The 17705-nt window shown below is 46.6% G+C and overlaps 1 protein-coding gene across 3 annotated transcripts in view; it reads left to right on the forward strand.

The window, feature by feature from the left end:
* PHKA1 (phosphorylase kinase regulatory subunit alpha 1) overlaps positions 1-17188 on the forward strand; it is a 278473-nt gene extending 261285 nt beyond the window's left edge. For all 3 annotated transcript variants that reach the window (XM_029607522.1, XM_029607521.1, XM_029607523.1), the window contains one exon: positions 16476-17188. In XM_029607522.1, coding sequence (XP_029463382.1) covers positions 16476-16649 — 174 coding nt within the window. In that variant the 3' untranslated portion in view covers positions 16650-17188. The remainder of the gene's footprint in view (positions 1-16475) is intronic.
* The last annotated feature ends 517 nt before the right edge of the window (positions 17189-17705 follow it).

The following is a 17705-nucleotide window of genomic DNA, read 5'->3' on the forward strand; positions in this document are numbered from 1 at the left end:
ATGTCTTAGACAATCCCCTTTCAATTGATTACAGAAGAGGATACAAGGCACAGGACTTTGGAAGTCCTCCAATTTGTGCATGCTCCTAAAGAAATTGTCGCCATACCAGTACATGAAGTGCTAGTTGACCTTCAACATCGCCTATGGGAACATCCCTGCACTGTACTACTGGTAAACAGGAGAACAGATGCCACATATTTGGTGCAACACATACCTGGATTTCAAAAAACTCAGCTCCCACATCAATCTGTTGTGGTAGAGTCTGCGCAAAAAAGGTCAAAGAGAATTTGACCACACTCTTCCATATCTCCTGGAAAAGAGCAAAAAATCTTAGATAATTTAGGATGGAAAATGTTCCATGGTTCCATGCTCCTATCCAGAATTGCATCATACCAATTATATATGACGCAATACCAAAGAAATTTGTGGAAACAAATGCAAGAATTCTCTGAAACCCTTCCACAACAGCATCGAGATACCTTTACTTCTATTATACACAAAGGTGTAGAAGCTGGAAAACACGGGGTACTTGCTGCCTATGACTCATTCGAGACATCCTCCAGAATGGCAGTGACTGGCATTAGTGCCTGAAGATAGGCATGGTTGAAGGCATCTGACCTCAGGCCTGAGGTCAGAGAAAAACTGGCTGATCTTCCTTGCACAGGTGAGAACCTATTTGGTGAAAAAGTGCAAGATGCAGTTGCGCAGCTGAAGGATCATAACGAAACGCTGCGCCAACTCTATAATTACTGCAGAGACTCCCATCTTCCGCAAGACGACCATCCAGAAAAGATACAAGAAAGCCTTTCTATAGACCATGCAGGTATTATCCACCAGCTCCTCGTGGTAGAACAACAAGGCCATCACAAAGGAGCCATCCCAGACAGCCAAAAGCATCTAGACCTCAACCTCCTCCTCAGACAGGCCAAGCATTGGGTTTTGAAAACCTCCCAGAGAACAGCAGCCACTCCAGAAACCCAATTCAAAATTTACCAGTTGGAGGCCAGGTTTCATTCTTTCTACCCAATTGGATAAACATCACAACAGATCAATGGGTTCTATCTATTATAACACAAGGTTATCATCTGGATTTTCTCACAGTACCCAGAGATTCCCCACCAAACTCCCTCTGGGTTCACAAAGATCATACCACTCTTTTAGAAACAGAATTATCCACCCTACTGAGAGCTAGGGCTATGGAACCAGTTCCCCAACCTCAGCAGGGCAGAGGATTCTACTCCCGCTATTTTCTCATTCCAAAGAAAACAGGAGGACTACGTCCCATATTAGACCTCTGAAATCTCAACAAATTTCTATGGAAAGAAAAATTCAGTTCTGTGGATCTTCAAGACACTTACGCTCACATTCCAATATTCCCTCCTCATCGCAAATTCCTGTGTTTCCTGGTGGGTCATCACCACTTTCAATACCGGGTTCTACTGTTCGGACTTGCATCGGCACCCCGAGTATTCCAAAGTGCCTAGTGGTGGCGCAGCCCATTTACGCAAGAAAAGTATACACATTTTTCCTTATCTGGACGACTGGCTCATCAAGAGCCAATCAAACCAAGGAGCTGTCGACTCTCTCAAAGTCACAATCTGCTTCACTCGTTGGGATTTCTTATCAATTACCAAAAATCCCATCTCATACCATCTCGCCTTCTACATTTCATCGGAGCAGAATTGAACACCACTGTGTCAAAAGCCTTCCTACTAAAAGACCGTGCAGACATACTCTCCAAATTAGCGAAAACTCTGCGCACAATGACTGCTACAGCCCATCAGTTTCTAACTCTGCTGGGCCACATGGCTTCCACAGTCCACGTCACCCCTATGGCCAAATTAGCCATGAAACTAACGCAATGGACTTTGAGATCACAGTGGCTCCAAGCCATTCAACCACAGTCGTCTCCAATTCAAATAACCCACCAGTTATGTTCATCTCTCCTCTGGTGGACGAACACATACAACTTGCTAACAGGCCTACCGTTTCAGCAACCAGTTCCACAAGTGACCTTAACTACAGATGCATCCACCTTAAGTTGGGGAGCGCATGTAGAAAATCTTCAAACTCAAGTTACTTGGACAAGACTTGAAGCAACATTTCAAATCAATTTCCTGGAGCTTCGAGCTATACGTTATGCCGGGCCACTTATCTAGCAGGCATACACAACGTAGTTGCGGATCGCCTCAGTCAGTTCTATCCCCACGAGTGGTCCCTGGATCCGGCAGTAACGACCAGACTCTTTCAACGTTGGGGTCAACCAACGATAGACCTCTTTGCATCTGAACTGAATCACAAAGTGGACAGATTCTGCTCCCTACACAAGCAGAGAAACCAGTTAACCATGGACACCTTTGCTCATCCCTGGAACTCAGTCCTCTTATATGCGTATCCCCCGTTCATAGCAAAAACTCTAATGAAGCTACAACAAGACAAGGGAACATTGATTCTCATAGCCCCTTATTGGCCTCGACAAGTATGGTTTCCCATACTTCTCGACCTCTCGATCAGAGAACCAATTCGCTAGGGCTCGGCACCCATTCACATAACTCAGGGCCAGGGGCAGGTTGCACCACCCCAACCTTCAGACCCTATCCCTCACAGCCTGGATGTTGAAAGCTTGATCCTGCAACCACTCAATCTTTCAACTAATGTCTCTCAAGTGCTTGTAGCTTCACGTAAGCCTTCTACACGAAAATCATATCGTAAGTGGAAAAGATTCACCACGTGGTACCCGCAAAATAGTATTGATCCCTTTTCCTGCCCCACATCATCTTTATTAGACTATCTCTGGCACCTTTCAGACTCTGGTCTCCAGACTTCGTCGGTAAGGGTACACCTGAGTGCAATCTCAGCTTACCACAAGGGAGTAGGGGATGCCCCGATATCAGCGCAACCCCTTGTCAGTAGATTTATGAGCGGTTTAATTCAATTAAAACCCCCTTTACGGCCACCAGTCACAGAATGGGACCTTAATGTAGTACTAGCAAGGTTCATGCGTTCTACCTTTGAGCCCATAGATTACTGCAATGTTAAATTTCTTACATGGAAAGTTCTCTTCCTAGTAGCTATTACATCTGCTAGAAGAGTTAGTGAGTTACAAGCACTTGTAACATACTCACCCTATACCAGGTTCCTACATGACAGAGTGGTCCTGCGTACTCACCCTAAATTCCTTCCCAAGGTGGTTACTGATTTCCACTTGAATCAGTCTATAAACTTGCCTACATTCTTTCCAAGACCTCACTCTCACCAGGGCAAAAGAGGTTTACACACCTTGGACTGTAAACGCGCGCTAGCGTATTACCTAGACCGTACTAGAGTCCATAGGAAATCCACCCAGCTCTTTGTTTCTTTTGACAAAAACAAACCGGGTATGGCAGTGGGCAAATAAACTCTCTCCAACTGGCTAGCAGATTGTATAGCCTTCTGCTATGAAAAAGCAGGCCTTTCTTTCCAGGGACGAGTAAAAGCACATTCAGTTAGAGCAACCTCAGTAGCACACTATCGTTCTGTACCAATTGCTGACATCTGCAAAGCTGCAACATGCAGTTCTCTTCACACATTTGCATCTCATTACTGCCTGGACAAGGAAGGACGACACGATTCAGTCTTTGGACAATCTGTCTTAAAGAACTTATTTCCAGCATAGTCCCAACTCCTTCCACATCCAACCTGCTGTGATTTCAGGCTGCCTCATTTTTTCCAACAGTTCACCAGTTGTTGTGCCTGTTGCACAAGTTGTACACTGTTGGTCCAAAACAAAGATGACAGCCTGTAGCTTGCTAATAACCCATATGTGAGGACTATCATCCTGCTTGTCCTGGGATAAAGCAAAATTGCTTACCTGTAATAGGTGTTATCCCAGGACAGCAGGATGTAGTCCTCACGAAACCCACCCGCCACCCCGCGGAGTTGGGTCTGAAACATTTTATTATTTTATTTTTTCGCTCACACTTATTGCTACAAACGAGACTGAAGGGAGGCCCCTGTGGCTCGAGGGATCATGGCATGCTGGGCATGCTCAGTGGGCTCAGTGTACCAGTCAAAAGTTTCTAGAAACTTTGACAGAAAGTTTTCGGTGATAGGGCTCCGTCCAGTGACGTCACCCATATGTGAGGACTACATCCTGCTGTCCTGGGATAACACCTATTACAGGTAAGCAATTTTGCTTTCTGTTTTCCTTTCTCTGATGTTAGACTGCGTGCAAAGTCTGGCTTCTTGGGGTTTATGTTTCAACTTTTGTCTGTACATTTCTAATTTGTGGCCATTTATTCAGTATTTGGTGATAGTCTGTTTGTGACACTAGCGCGTTATCCTGATAATGTTTAGGTTCTGTGTCGGAGACTATTGCTGTCTGGCTTGTTTTGTTTGTCAGTCTGAGGTGTAATGCTGTTCTAGGGCCTGTTGTAATATTTGCAATGCTGCTGTTTCATGGGTCGCATTTTTTCTGTTTTGAGTCTGGTAGTTAGTGCGATATGTTATGGCAGGTTTGCTCCATAGGCTCTAAATACTGGGTTTTGACTGGGTTTTGTATTATTTCATAATATTACTGGTAGCGGAAGGACTTTGTGTTGCTGTTACTGAGGTGACACCAGAATTTGAATATTTGTATGGTGGGTAGTAAGGGGAGCTTTGTAAGAGGCAGGTGTGAAGGGAGCCAAGAGTCCCTGCCGGGAACAAACTGATAGGGCAGTTCCTCTGTCACAGGTCATGATGACAGCTGCAAGGGAATGTAGAATACAGATCATTTAAAGAATATTATTTAAAAGTCATGCCCAATTATTGATCTTCGGTGAGGGGAGGAGAAGCTGCTGATCATGATTGCGGCTTTGTCCAATTATCAAAATCTCGGAGGGGTGGAGGGAAGAGGAGAGGCTTATGGATTTGTGTTCCTAGCAATGCACCTGATTGCCAAGTAGATCCACCACATTTACCCCATGCACCATGTCCTGTGTTCTACTAAGAACTAGATTTAAAGTAGAACCTTCCCCATTGTGTGTTCCATGACAGCTGCTGCACAAAGCAGTCATTTATAGCATCCAGGACTTTACCTCCCTAGCATGTGCTGTAGTGTTATTTACCCAATCAATATTTGGGTAGAAATCTACTACTATTTGTTGCCAATTTTATTAGCCTGTATAACTTCTGTTAGCATTTTACAGAATGTTTCCTCATCCTGGCCAGGTGGGTGGTAATATACACTCACTACAGTACTCTTCCCTGTCACTCTTGGAATATCTATCTGTAAGGATTTCAGAAGTCTGTTTCTTGCAAAACCTTTATCTTGCTTGAATCAGTGCCATCCCTCCACCAATTTGATGTACCCTGATATCACAGTGTTCTATTAGTTGTCCTCCTTCCACCAGGTATCTGAGATGGTTATTGTGTCGATATCGTCATTAAGTGCCATACACTCTAATACTCCAGTCTTATTTCTCAGAATTCTGGCATTCAGTTGCAGACATTTTAGTGTATTTTTAATTTGTATTTCTATTTATATTCACAAGCAGATGATACAGGCATTTTGGGTCATTTGTATCTACGTGTTCTTCAGTTAAATCTGCCTGTGCTATTTCAACCATTATCACAGCCTCTCTGTCAGGATATTCTGACTTCCCTGTTTTGCCAATATGCTCTGACATTACCTGCCTCTGAAACATGTGCTTCTGAGCAAACATCAGCTTTCCCCCATCATCTAGCTCAAAGGTTCCAAAACTTGTACCCGACTGGCTGGGGGTCTTCCAGAACAGGTTTCAGAGCAACTGATCTAATGTCAGATCTGTTTTATCACCTTTTATAATGTTAGTGCCAGTAGCTGGCTTTCACCTTGGTTAAGGTAAAGCTCATTCTGTCATTAGATGCTCCCCCTTTCTCCAGAATGTTCACCAGTTCCTAACAAATCTTAAAGCCTTCCCTGCACTGTTGTCTCATCCATGCACTGAGATTCTGGAGCTTAGCCTGCTTCTGAGTTCCTGTACATAAAAAAAGAGTATTTCTGAGAATGTAATCCTGGATGTTCTGGATTTCAATTTCTTAATTAAAAACCTAAATTTAGCCTCAACTGCCAGCTAGCACTTTTGCTGTCTTTGCTATCTCACACTCAGCTACCACCCAGCTATTCCTAATCAGTGCAACAGCAGTCTGAGCTCTTCCTCCCTGGACATATCCTCCTGGGGAGACATCCTTGATGCGAGACGATACCTCATCACTTGGAGGGCACTAAAGTGATCTTCTTCCAAATGTCATTGATCCTTCAAAGCAGCACAGAAACTCTCAGACTGCTCTACTATGTCTCTGAAGGTCTCCTCTATATACTTTTCTCAGCTCTTTCAGGTCTGTAACTTTGGCTTCCAGAAATTTGACTCATCTGAGAGCCAGGAGGTCTTTGCGCTGAGTGCACATATACAACCTCTCACCAACATGTAGATAGGCATAGATGCAAAAGAATGAATAAGCTCCATTTCGATGTTGTACATCTCTCTACACCTTTTTTTTTTAATTCTTTATTTATAACTTTTCCAAACTTAACAACTCAGTAATACATAGAGAAGAAAAAACATACCCCAGGTGACACGACAAACATGATAGAGAAAACCCAAAATAGACCAACTATCCATTCTCCCGCCACCTCCAGTATGGCCACCAAATATCTTGATATTTCACTGACTGGTTTTTTAAAGAGAATGTAAGCTTTTCCATAATGGTGATATCCAGTAGCGTAGATTCCCAACAGATAATAGTAGGGGAACTCTTCCATTGATGGGCCTCCGTCAAATGTGCTGCGTGAAGCAGGTGGCCCACCAACTTTGTACAGCCATGCAGTTCCCACCTAGTAAACTAGCGCCCCATCAAAAAAAGAACAGGATCCACCCGCAACCCCTGCCCATATATGGAAGAAATACTATTGCCATCCAACCCCCAAAACGTTTGTACATCTGGGCACTCCCACCACATATGGAAGAAAGTACCTATGGAACCACAGCACGTCCAGCAGGCAGAACTTACATTTCTAAACTTCGCATAGAAAACTGGAGTACGATAGTCTATTCAACAATTTATATTGCACCTCCTGCCCTTTGTAACAAAGAGTTATTTGTCGAGATCCTTTCCAGTTCCCAGTACGTACCAGGATCAGTCCAGACAGCTGGGTTATGCCTCCCCTCCAGCAGATGGAGTCAGAGAGAAAACTGAAAGCACCCCCTAGATATACTGGTGTGCCTCCTGCGGTCCTTCAGTATATTCTCTGACTCCAGCAGATTGAGAGGCATAACCTGCAGTTCTGGTCTGGTCAGTTTCTCGGTACTGGGAAATAGAAAAAAAAAAAAAAAAGGGGAGACAAGGGACAAGATCAATTGGTTCGTCTTTTCTGTCCTCTGTCTGCCTGTTTGTCTTTGTTAGTTTGTCTTGCGCTGCGAGTTTGTAGTTCAGTGTGGGGCAGGCTCGGAGGGTAATACCCTCCTCTTATTCCCGGGATAGAGTGTCCGTGTGGCTGGGGGAGAGCTTACCGGTGGGCCGGTCACCCTTCCCCCACAATACCAGGGATTTGACCCTGAAGGGGGTTTAAAAAAAAAAAAAGTTAAACTGAAGAGTCATTTAAGACCTGTTGGGGACAGGCAGTGAGCTCCCCTGCTTAACCCCGAATAAAAAGCCTGCCCGTGCCTTTCGGACCCCAGAGGGGGTGGCTAGTTCACCCGGCGCGCGTTCGCGTTCCGAATTTCTCCTCACCAGATTTTTGGCGCCTTTTTCGCCGAGTACAGGGCTCCCTCTTAGGATGCCGCGATCCTCGGCTTGCTGGACATGTGGGGAGGCGGGGGCGCGACTCTCCCGAGAGGGTCTCTGCCCCCGATGTATTCCCGGGGGTGAGGGACCCTCGGGGGGGCCGAGCACTGCCCGCAGCCGCTCTCCTCGCCCCTCTGCGTCGCGGCACAGCAGTGCCTCCGGCAGCCGGTCTTCGGCCCCTCCTCCCTCGGGGAGGAGTGCGGCGGCCATCTTGGCCACGCGGCAGGATGATTTTTCAGCTTCGGAGGAGGAGAACTCCCCTCCTCCCTCGCCGGACGCACGCAGCCCGCGCTCCCAGCCCGATGTGGGGTCTCCTCGAGGCCCCCCCTCATCGGATGCCCCGAAGAAAGGTTTAAAAAGGTCAGTGCCGTTTTCGTCGGATTTTGTGCTTTTAATGCACAAGGCGTTTTTACAGGCAGAATCCGGCTGGGAGCCGGAGGTGCCCCCTCCCCCGAAGGTGCCCAAAACGACTTCCTTGCCCCGGGGGAGTCCGCCAGGGGTGGGGTCTGCCGGGGCTACGGCTCCCCGCCCGCGGGGGGGAGGAGCTGAGGACCTGAGCGATACAGGGGCCGCTCCAGAGTCCCCGGGGGCTCCGGATTTGCTGACGGTGGACAAGCAGGGGTCCGTAGAGGGGGATGACCCTCAGGTGCTCCGTTTGTTTGCTAAGGAGGAGTTAAGTGCCCTTATTCTCCACGTGCTGCAGGAGCTGGAATTAACGACGCCGCCTCAGGAGGCGGACTCGTCCACGGGGGATATCGCGATGGCAGGGCTTCGGGCCCCCCCCTCAGACTTTTCCTTTCCATCACAAGGTCTTGCAGATTGTCTCGAAGGAATGGGAACTGCCAGAGGCTTCCCTGCGTGTGAATCGAGCCATGGAAAAGTTATATCCCTTACCTAAGGATTCTTTGGAACTGTTGAAGACACCCGAAGTAGATTCGGCTGTCACGGCTGTGGTCAAGCATACGACTATCCCCGTGACGGGGGGTATAGCGTTGAAGGACCTCCAAGACCGCAAGCTTGAGGTCTTATTAAAGCATATTTTTGATGTGGCGGCACTGGGGGTTCGAGCGGCGGCTTGCAGCAGCCTTGTGCAGAGGGCCAACCTCCGCTGGGTTCAGCAGCTGCTGACCATGCAGGAGCTCCCTCCGGGCGAGGCTGAGCAGGCAAATTGTGTTGAAGCAGCGGTCGCTTATACAGCGGATGCCTTGTATGACTTGTTGCGCACATCGGCTCGCATTATGTCCTCAGCGGTCTCAGCCAGGAGGTTGCTGTGGCTCCGTCGTTGGTCGGCGGATGCCACCTCCAAGGCGAGGTTAGGTTCCTTCCCCTTTAAGGGCAAGTTGCTGTTTGGCGAGGAGCTGGATCAGCTCATTAAGGATCTGGGTGACAACAAAGTTTACAAGCTGCTGGAGGATAAGCCTCGGCAACCTCGGTCGTTTGGTAACGCCAGGGCTCGCTTTCGGGGGCAAAGGCGTTTCCGTGGGGGAAGAGGGGGTTCCTTTTCCCAGCAGCAGCAGGCGACGAGATCCCAGGCCTGGTCGTCTTCTTCCTTTCGCGGCAGGAGGCCTCTACGCGGAGGCTCCTCCCAAGGTTTTGCTGCCATCAAGCCCGCACAATGAAGGTGCGCGGGTCCACTCCTCCGTTCCCGTTATCGGAGGCCGGCTGTCCCGGTTCTGGGAGGAGTGGGTCAAAATTACTTCGGATCAATGGGTCCTCGACGTGGTTCGGTACGGCTACGAGTTGGATTTTGTACGTCCCCTCCGGGATCTCTTTATGGTATCGCCGTGCGGCCCGGTAGAAAAACAAGTAGCTATAGCCCAAACGGTCGCTCATCTACAGGCTCTGGGGGCGGTGGTTCCGGTTCCGCGGGACCAGCTTCGGACGGGTCGGTATTCCATATACTTCCTGGTTCCCAAGAAGGAGGGCACCTTCCGACCCATTCTGGATCTCAAAGGAGTAAACAAGGCGTTACGTGTGCCTCGCTTCCGAATGGAGACCCTCCGGTCTGTTATTGCGGCCGTCCACAAGGGAGAATTTTTGGCTTCTTTGGACCTGACAGAGGCCTATCTACACATCGGAATAAGAGAACGGCATCAAAGGTACTTTGAGGTTCATGGTGATGGGGGACCACTACCAGTTTTGCGCCCTCCCCTTCGGGTTAGCCACCGCGCCGAGGGTGTTCACCAAAGTTCTCGTGGTGGTAGCGGCTTCCCTCCGCCGGCAAGGCGTCCTTGTGCATCCTTATCTCGACGATTGGCTCATTCGAGCGAAGTCGCATGCGGCCTGCACCCGGGCGGTCTCCTTAGTGGTTCACCAGCTGCAGGAGTTGGGTTGGGTAGTCAACTTCGCGAAGAGCAGACTCGAACCGACCCAACAGCTGGAGTTCCTGGGAGCTCGGTTCGACACCTTGGTGGGCAAGGTTTTTCTTCCGCAGCAACGCATGCTCAATCTCATGACTCAGGTACGGCGCCTGTTGGAGCTCGAGATTCCCACGGTCTGGGATTATTTACAAGTCATTGGTCATATGGTGTCTACTATGGAAATGGTACAATGGGCTTTTGCGCATATGCGTCCGTTACAAAGAGCACTTCTGTCTCGGTGGGATCCCCGCTCGGAGGAGTACGGGATAGAATTGCCTTTGCTGGAGCCGGCTCGCTCCAGTCTCTCTTGGTGGTTGACTCCAGACAATCTCCTACAGGGGGTGGACCTCGAACCCCCGTCTGGGTTGGTGGTGACAACGGATGCCAGCCTGTCGGGCTGGGGAGCGGTCTGCCAGTCCCGTGCAGTCCAGGGCACCTGGTCAGCACTCCAAGAGACTTGGTCCATCAACCGATTGGAGACCAGAGCGGTCCGCCTGGCCTTGCGTTGCCTCCTGCCACTGGTACGCGGACGAGCAGTAAGAGTTCTGTCGGACAATGCGACCACAGTGGCGTACATAAATCGACAAGGAGGCACGAAAAGCCGAGCAGTAGCGACGGAGGCGGCGCTGTTGATGTCCTGGGCGGAAAGGCACATAGAGCGTCTCGCGGCCACCCACATTGCCAGCGTGGACAACGTTCAGGCGGATTACCTCAGCCGGCAGCACCTAGATCCAGGAGAATGGGAGATCTCGTCGGAGGCGATGGCTCTCATCACGCGGCGTTGGGGGACCCCGCGCTTGGACCTCATGGCGACCCGTCGAAATGCAAAGGCGGTGCGCTTCTTCAGCCGGAGGAGAGAGCACGCGTCCGAAGGGGTGGACGCGCTGGTCCTTCCGTGGCCTCGTCACATTCTTATTTATGTGTTTCCTCCGTGGCCTCTGGTAGGGAAAGTGCTAAGGCGCATAGAGTCCCATCACGGTCCGGTGATTCTCGTGGCTCCGGAATGGCCGCGGCGTCCGTGGTTCGCGGATCTGGTCAACTTGGCAGTCGACGGACCACTGCGTCTCGGGCATCTTCCCAATCTTCTTCGTCAGGGTCCAGTATTTTTCGATCTGGCGGATCATTTTTGTCTGGCGGCTTGGCTTATGAAAGGAAGCAGTTGAAGAAGAAAGGTTATTCGGATGCGGTGGTGTCTACTCTCCTTCGGGCGCGTCGGTCTTCCACTACACTCGCCTACGCGAGGGTTTGGAAGGTCTTCCATGATTGGTGTGACACGGCGGGTGTCTCGACTAGACGTTCGTCCGTGGCGGATATCCTTATGTTTTTACAGGATGGCCTGAAGAAGGGGTTGGCGTATAATTTGCTGCGAGTTCAGGTGGCGGCTCTGGGCTGCTTGAGGGGTAAGGTCGAAGGCTCTTCCCTTGCGAGTCATCCAGATGTGGCACGTTTTTTGCGAGGGGTTAGAAACTTGCGTCCTCCCGTCAGGCTTCCCTGTCCGTCTTGGAACTTGAACTTGGTACTCCGTGGTTTGTGTGCGGCTCCGTTTGAACCTATCAAGGCGGCTTCCTTAAAGGATCTGACTCTCAAGACGATTTTTCTTGTGACCATTTCTTCGGCTCGCCGGGTTTCGGAGCTTCAGGCTCTCTCTTGTAGGGAACCTTTTTTGCGCATCTCGGCGTCGGGAGTTTCTCTACGAACTGTTCCTTCCTTCTTGCCTAAGGTGGTCTCCACGTTTCATGTCAACCAGACGGTGGAATTGCCTTCCTTTTCGGACGAGGACCTCCAGTCTTCTCAAGGTAGGGATTTGAGACGTCTCGATGTTCGACGGATTCTTTTGCGCTATTTGGAAGTTACCAACGAATTTCGAAAGTCGGATCACCTTTTCGTGTTGTGGAACGGTCCCAGGAAGGGGCTTCCAGCTTCCAAGGCTACGATTGCACGCTGGTTAAAGGGTGCTATTGCGTCTACGTATGTTGCCTGTGGTAAGCCGGTTCCCACTGGGCTAAAGGCTCATTCTCTGCGTTCTCAGGCAACTTCGTGGGCGGAGAATCACTTGGTCTCTTGTCAAGAGATTTGCAGGGCGGCCACGTGGAAATCCTGGCATACTTTTTCCAGGCATTATCGACTTGATGTCCGTGGCCCTCTTACAGAGTCCTTTGGGAGCAGTGTGATTCGAGCAGGACTCTCAGGGTCCCACCCCAGTTAAGGCGGCTCGGGTACATCCCAGCTGTCTGGACTGATCCTGGTACGTACTGGGAAAGGAAAATTAGGTTCTTACCTTTCCTAATTTTCGTTCCAGTAGTACCATGGATCAGTCCAGACGTCCGCCCTTGGTGCTTCTGGGAGTCCGCTCGTATTCTATCGTTTTCCATTGCAGTTTTTTGTCTTGTGTCGGTCGCCACAGTGTCATGGGGCCGGTTGCCATTTATAGTGTTCTTGTTGTACACTTGTGGTGTCCTGTTTGTTGTTTCTGGTTTTTACCTGTTTTCAAGGATGTGGCTACTTGATCTGGTCACTGTTTAAAAAAAAAAAAAAAAAAAAAATTTTTGTGGGGGGACTTTGTGTGTAGTGCTTAAGTCATTCCTTCTGCTTTGATATCACATATACTGAAGGATCGCAGGTGGCACACCAGTATATCTAGGGGGTGCTTTCAGTTTTCTCTCTGACTCCATCTGCTGGAGGGGAGGCATAACCCAGCTGTCTGGACTGATCCATGGTACTACTGGAACGAAAATTAGCAAAGGTAAGAACCTAATTTTCCTTTAGATTTCCAGTCCTTACTATCCAAGACTACATCCATATCCTCATTCCAAGCTTGGGTGTAGTGTCTTTTTCACAGAGAATGGTTTGGGGGACTTATATAAAACTGCGATGAGATGTTCCGGCTGCCTGCTACAACTAAGGAGACCTTCAATACCGACACCCTCCTCAATCCCTGGGTTATCCCTAATTATAGCCGAAACATCTTTACATAGACAAAAGTATAAACAGGTCGTAGGTGGTATATGAAAATCCTCCACCAATTCCATAAAGGGTTGAACCCGGCCATCATCCGCCAATTGGCTGAGAAACCTCAACCCCCTCGCCACCCAAGCAGCCACATCTGGAGAAGAACATATGCAGTGATAGATGCGGGTTACATAACAGGGAAATTATATCTCTGCATCTTAATATTGCTGAGCTGTTAGTTACTTAAAGGTGTTTAAATTTCATTAAGCATACACACTTCTTAGTTTTGTTTTATGTTAACTTTTCAATGACCTACAATATGACTAAAATCAGGATTAATTACACATTGATATAAATCTCCAATTGACTCTTAGTGTGAAGAAAATTTCCTCTTTATTAGGTTAACAATGTAAATATTAAAAATTGTGACTGAGGTGGGGGGAGATGCGGTCAAAGAGCAGTGATTACTTTTCCATGGATACACTCGGGGTTCAATTTAAACCTTAAACCTCACAGAATGAATTCAAACACACACAAGCTACTTTCCACCAAATCACTTCTCCACTTTTTTTGGTCGCAAATCTTAACCTACATCCTGCATGCTGTATCAATAGTTAATTTCTTTAGGTGCTGCATCAAGTTTTCACTAATGTCTATGATCTCCGAGGAGCCCTTTCCTCTCCAGGCTGGGGAGGCTCCATGCAGAAGAGTGAGATACAACGTAAAATTGGTTATACCCACTGCAAATATGTTTATTCTCTACCAAATCACAAAAGTGTTTTACTGCTTACATTTTGGTGCAAATAAAGGTTGCTTCAGAATGCCACAGCCAGAATTCTCACTGGACACAAACGATCAGAACACATCACCCCATTATTAAAAGATCTGCACTGGTTACCCATTGAAAAACGCATTGAACACAAAATGCTCACAATAATCCACAAAACTATACATAACAATGACCCCCAACTGCTTAAATACAATGTTCCAAAAGCATCAGCCCCAGCGAAACACAAGATCAGCAAACAAAGCCCTACTAGCAATTCCCCCCCAATCTCCTCAGCAAACCTCACAACAGTCAGAGAAAGAGCGACATCAATAGCCGGTCCACATCTATGGAACTCACTCCCAGAAAACATAAGGCTTCAAAATGACACAAAACTCTTCAAAAAACTACTCAAAACTTGGCTATTCCAACAACCCTACAAAGACGGTATAGGATCAGCTGACGATATTGTAGAAGCTGACTGTATTAGATAAGCAGATATCAACCTTTGCATTTGTTTTTGTTTCATTGTTATGCTATTTAGCAGTACTCCCACGATTTGTTATCCTCTTTTGAGATTATATTTTAGTATTTTAGATTATTCCAACAGCTATTACTAATGTTTTACTTCTTTATATATGATAGCTATTATCATTCTTTTACTATTTCATTATTGTACTTTCCTTGTTAAATGATTGTAAACCGTTATGAAGGTTCCCACTGATATGACGGTAGAGAAAAAAACAAATAAACCATAAACCATGTTTCCAAATAAATATCTTACTGCAATGGTTCCTGTGACAAAATATTTGTAAAAGGTCCAAATTCTGCCCATTTTTCCCAAAGAAAGAAATTGATTCCTTCTCTCGGTGATATAAGAAGTGTAGGACTTCATAAGGATATTTGATGAATGCCTGGAGCTCACTCTGTGGCACCATTCTTTAAAATGTTTGTCAGAAACATTGGTTACTTTCTGGAAATGTATTTAAAAATGACTCAGATGCAAAAAATGACTTGTTTTTGTGTCCGTCAGCAAATAGCATTTTGTGAAAAAAGCACAGTGGCAGTGCCGTGGGCTGCCAAGAGACTTGGATTTTGACTCCAGAGCCCAGCTTCTGCTCCTTGGGCTCCCGAAGGCTAAGGATGCAAAGGCAGTGTTCATGCCCTCTGGGGAGGGATTCCCAGTCATTGCGCAGTGGCAACACCTTGCGACCAGTCTCATGGTGCACACATAATCGAGTTCAGAAGGCGCCATGGATCCTAGTCAAGGGCCGTCACTAAAGAAACGAGATAGGAAGGATGGGTGGATGTTTATAAAATGGAGAGCCATACCTTTAATGGTTGTGAAGGAAGATTCTTGGCACTGTAGCCCTGTAGGGATCTGGCTTAATTGAACTGGGAGCCTAAAAGGAGCAGGAAGAAGCTACTGGACCAAAATCTCCCCAGAAAATTATTTTTTTAAGCCCATTATGTAAAATCCTTTTATGTGGCACCTAACGGTGAGATGATGATTTTGACCGGTCAATTACACAAAGATCATCTAGAAGTAACTTTTATTCTCAGTGAAGTTTTACAGGTGTATAATATTGTACAGCTTGAGTATTTTGGCCTCATACCTTCAGCCACTTGAAAAAATTCCGCTATTTCACTAAAACGGCCTATACCTTGGTGTACCTTATTGTGATTCCTAAAATGATTTTAAAAAGTAATTTTACAGTGTTTAATATAGCCCAGGGTATTAGGTTTGAATATCAGTACGTGCCAGAATCTTTGGGAGCCAGTCACTCTTCCTAGTGTTTTATAATCCAGTGATGGTGCAGGTTTGTGATGTGCGTGAGATTATGCAATAGATAAGCATCAGGGTCACAAGCCTTGGTCTGAATTGCTGCCCAGTCTTATTTCGGTATACTTTGTAATTTAATTGGAAGTAAACTTTTCTCCCCTTGCCTCCAAAAAGCTGCCACGTGGAAACACATTTTCATACTCTGCTTTTAAAATGGCAAACTTTCAGAGCGGAAGCTGCATGACCACAGCTGCGCCTTGCTGTGTGAAGAGGGTTCCATTGTCAGACCTTTAGAGGTGCAGTTGAGCTGAGGAAGTGGGGACATGCGTTATGCAGGCCTGAAACACCCACACCATCAGTTGGGTGCCATACAGGGTCATTCATCAAAATGCGTGAGGGCCCTAACGCTATAATGCATGCATTATTTTTCCCATTGCACAATGCGTATGCAGATTCTGACATTTTAGTCAAAGGGGAGGAGTTTGGGCAGGGTTTATGAAAATGAAGGGGGGGGTTTATTGCGGGCATTATTCATGCAAAATTTGTAGCGAAATGATGAATCTAGGCGTTAGTTTTCTGTTTGGTATGGCATGGTTCTGTTCAATATATACAGTAAGCGCTGAGCACGCCATATATTTATATTTGTTGGTTGAAACTACTGTATTAACATTTGTATTTAAGTCCACTGTATTCTTCAGACAGAATTCACAGATTTGGCTGAATTTATTTTATGCAATTCCCATTGCCCCCCCAAGCAGGATATTAATATTGTGCTGCGTGTTTTATTAAACTAATTGTCTTTTCTTTAATCTCTCTCCCATATGAAAAACAGAAGGCCTTGGGTGCTGATGACAAGATGCTGGAGAAAGATCCCACAACAGGAATCTGCAGTTTGCTGTATGACAGCGCTCCTAGTGGCCGCTTTGGCTCTATGACCTACCTCTCCAAATCTGTGGCCACCTACGTGCAGGAATTCCTCCCCAACAGTGGCTGCGCCATGCAGTAGAGTTTCTCATGTTTTAAAACACAAGTTTTACAAAGAGTATATTTTCTTTTTGCCTTTTAACTTAACTTAAAAAAGGAAAACACAGAGACTGAAATCACCGAATCTGGACAACTTATTGTTTTAAAGTTTTCTAGGAACGGAGTCCTCTTAAGCGCACAACCCAGAAAAGAGATGCTTTGCTGCATTAGAAATAGGGACTCATGGTAGCAGGGAAGTTTTTTTCATTGCTCACAGTGCTGACATGCTGCTCTGCTCTTGACAAACTGAAGTGATGCTGCTGGAAACAGAAGCCTGCAAGTTCCCAGCCCTAGTGCTAGTTCTGCCCTTGACTCTGTCTTTGACCTTTAGATAGGTCACTGTCGTACCTCTCTGCGTGTCAGCTTACCCAGCTGCAATTAAGCAGTTGGTCACTAGCATATAGGACAGTAAACATTTGCAGAGCTACAACAATATTTTCATAGGTTTTTATTCCCATTTGGAAGTAACTACTTATTTAAAAAAAAAAAAAAAAAAAAAAAGAGACTTCCTTCTCCCTGCCATGGAAACGGAAATCGTCAGCAGCAGTTAATTTTAATTTCTAATTATCATGTATGTTTGATTGGAAACGACCCTTGTGGATGAGCTTACAGGCTAATCCTGCTTTGATCAAGGTTGAAATCACGTCAGATTCAGCAGTCACTGTAAATAGTCGTCACTGTATTGTGTGTCATTAATTAAGTAATTTTAGGGTAAGTTTATTATTGCAGTCAGAGTTTGCACAATAACAGTGGCCTTTAAGAATAGATAGTTTGATAGTACAGCTCAATGCAAATTACTGCAAAATCGGATCTAATATTTTCCTGTTAGCACTTAAAAGTTTAGATTTTGCAATAAAAGCTCTCTAGAACAAAATGCATAGAAAGCTTCAGCTTCTGTTCAAAGGTATATGGTGTTTCCTTTTTCTGCCAATTCTTCTTATTCCTTTAGGACTCTGGATACTTGTATTTTTTTTAATCTAGTGTTTGTGCGGTTTCTCAGAAACCTAGTGTGCAGTTCTTTGGATCCACTGGATTGCCA

This window comes from Rhinatrema bivittatum, chromosome 6 (genome assembly GCF_901001135.1).
Source record: "Rhinatrema bivittatum chromosome 6, aRhiBiv1.1, whole genome shotgun sequence".
NCBI lineage: Eukaryota > Metazoa > Chordata > Amphibia > Gymnophiona > Rhinatrematidae > Rhinatrema > Rhinatrema bivittatum.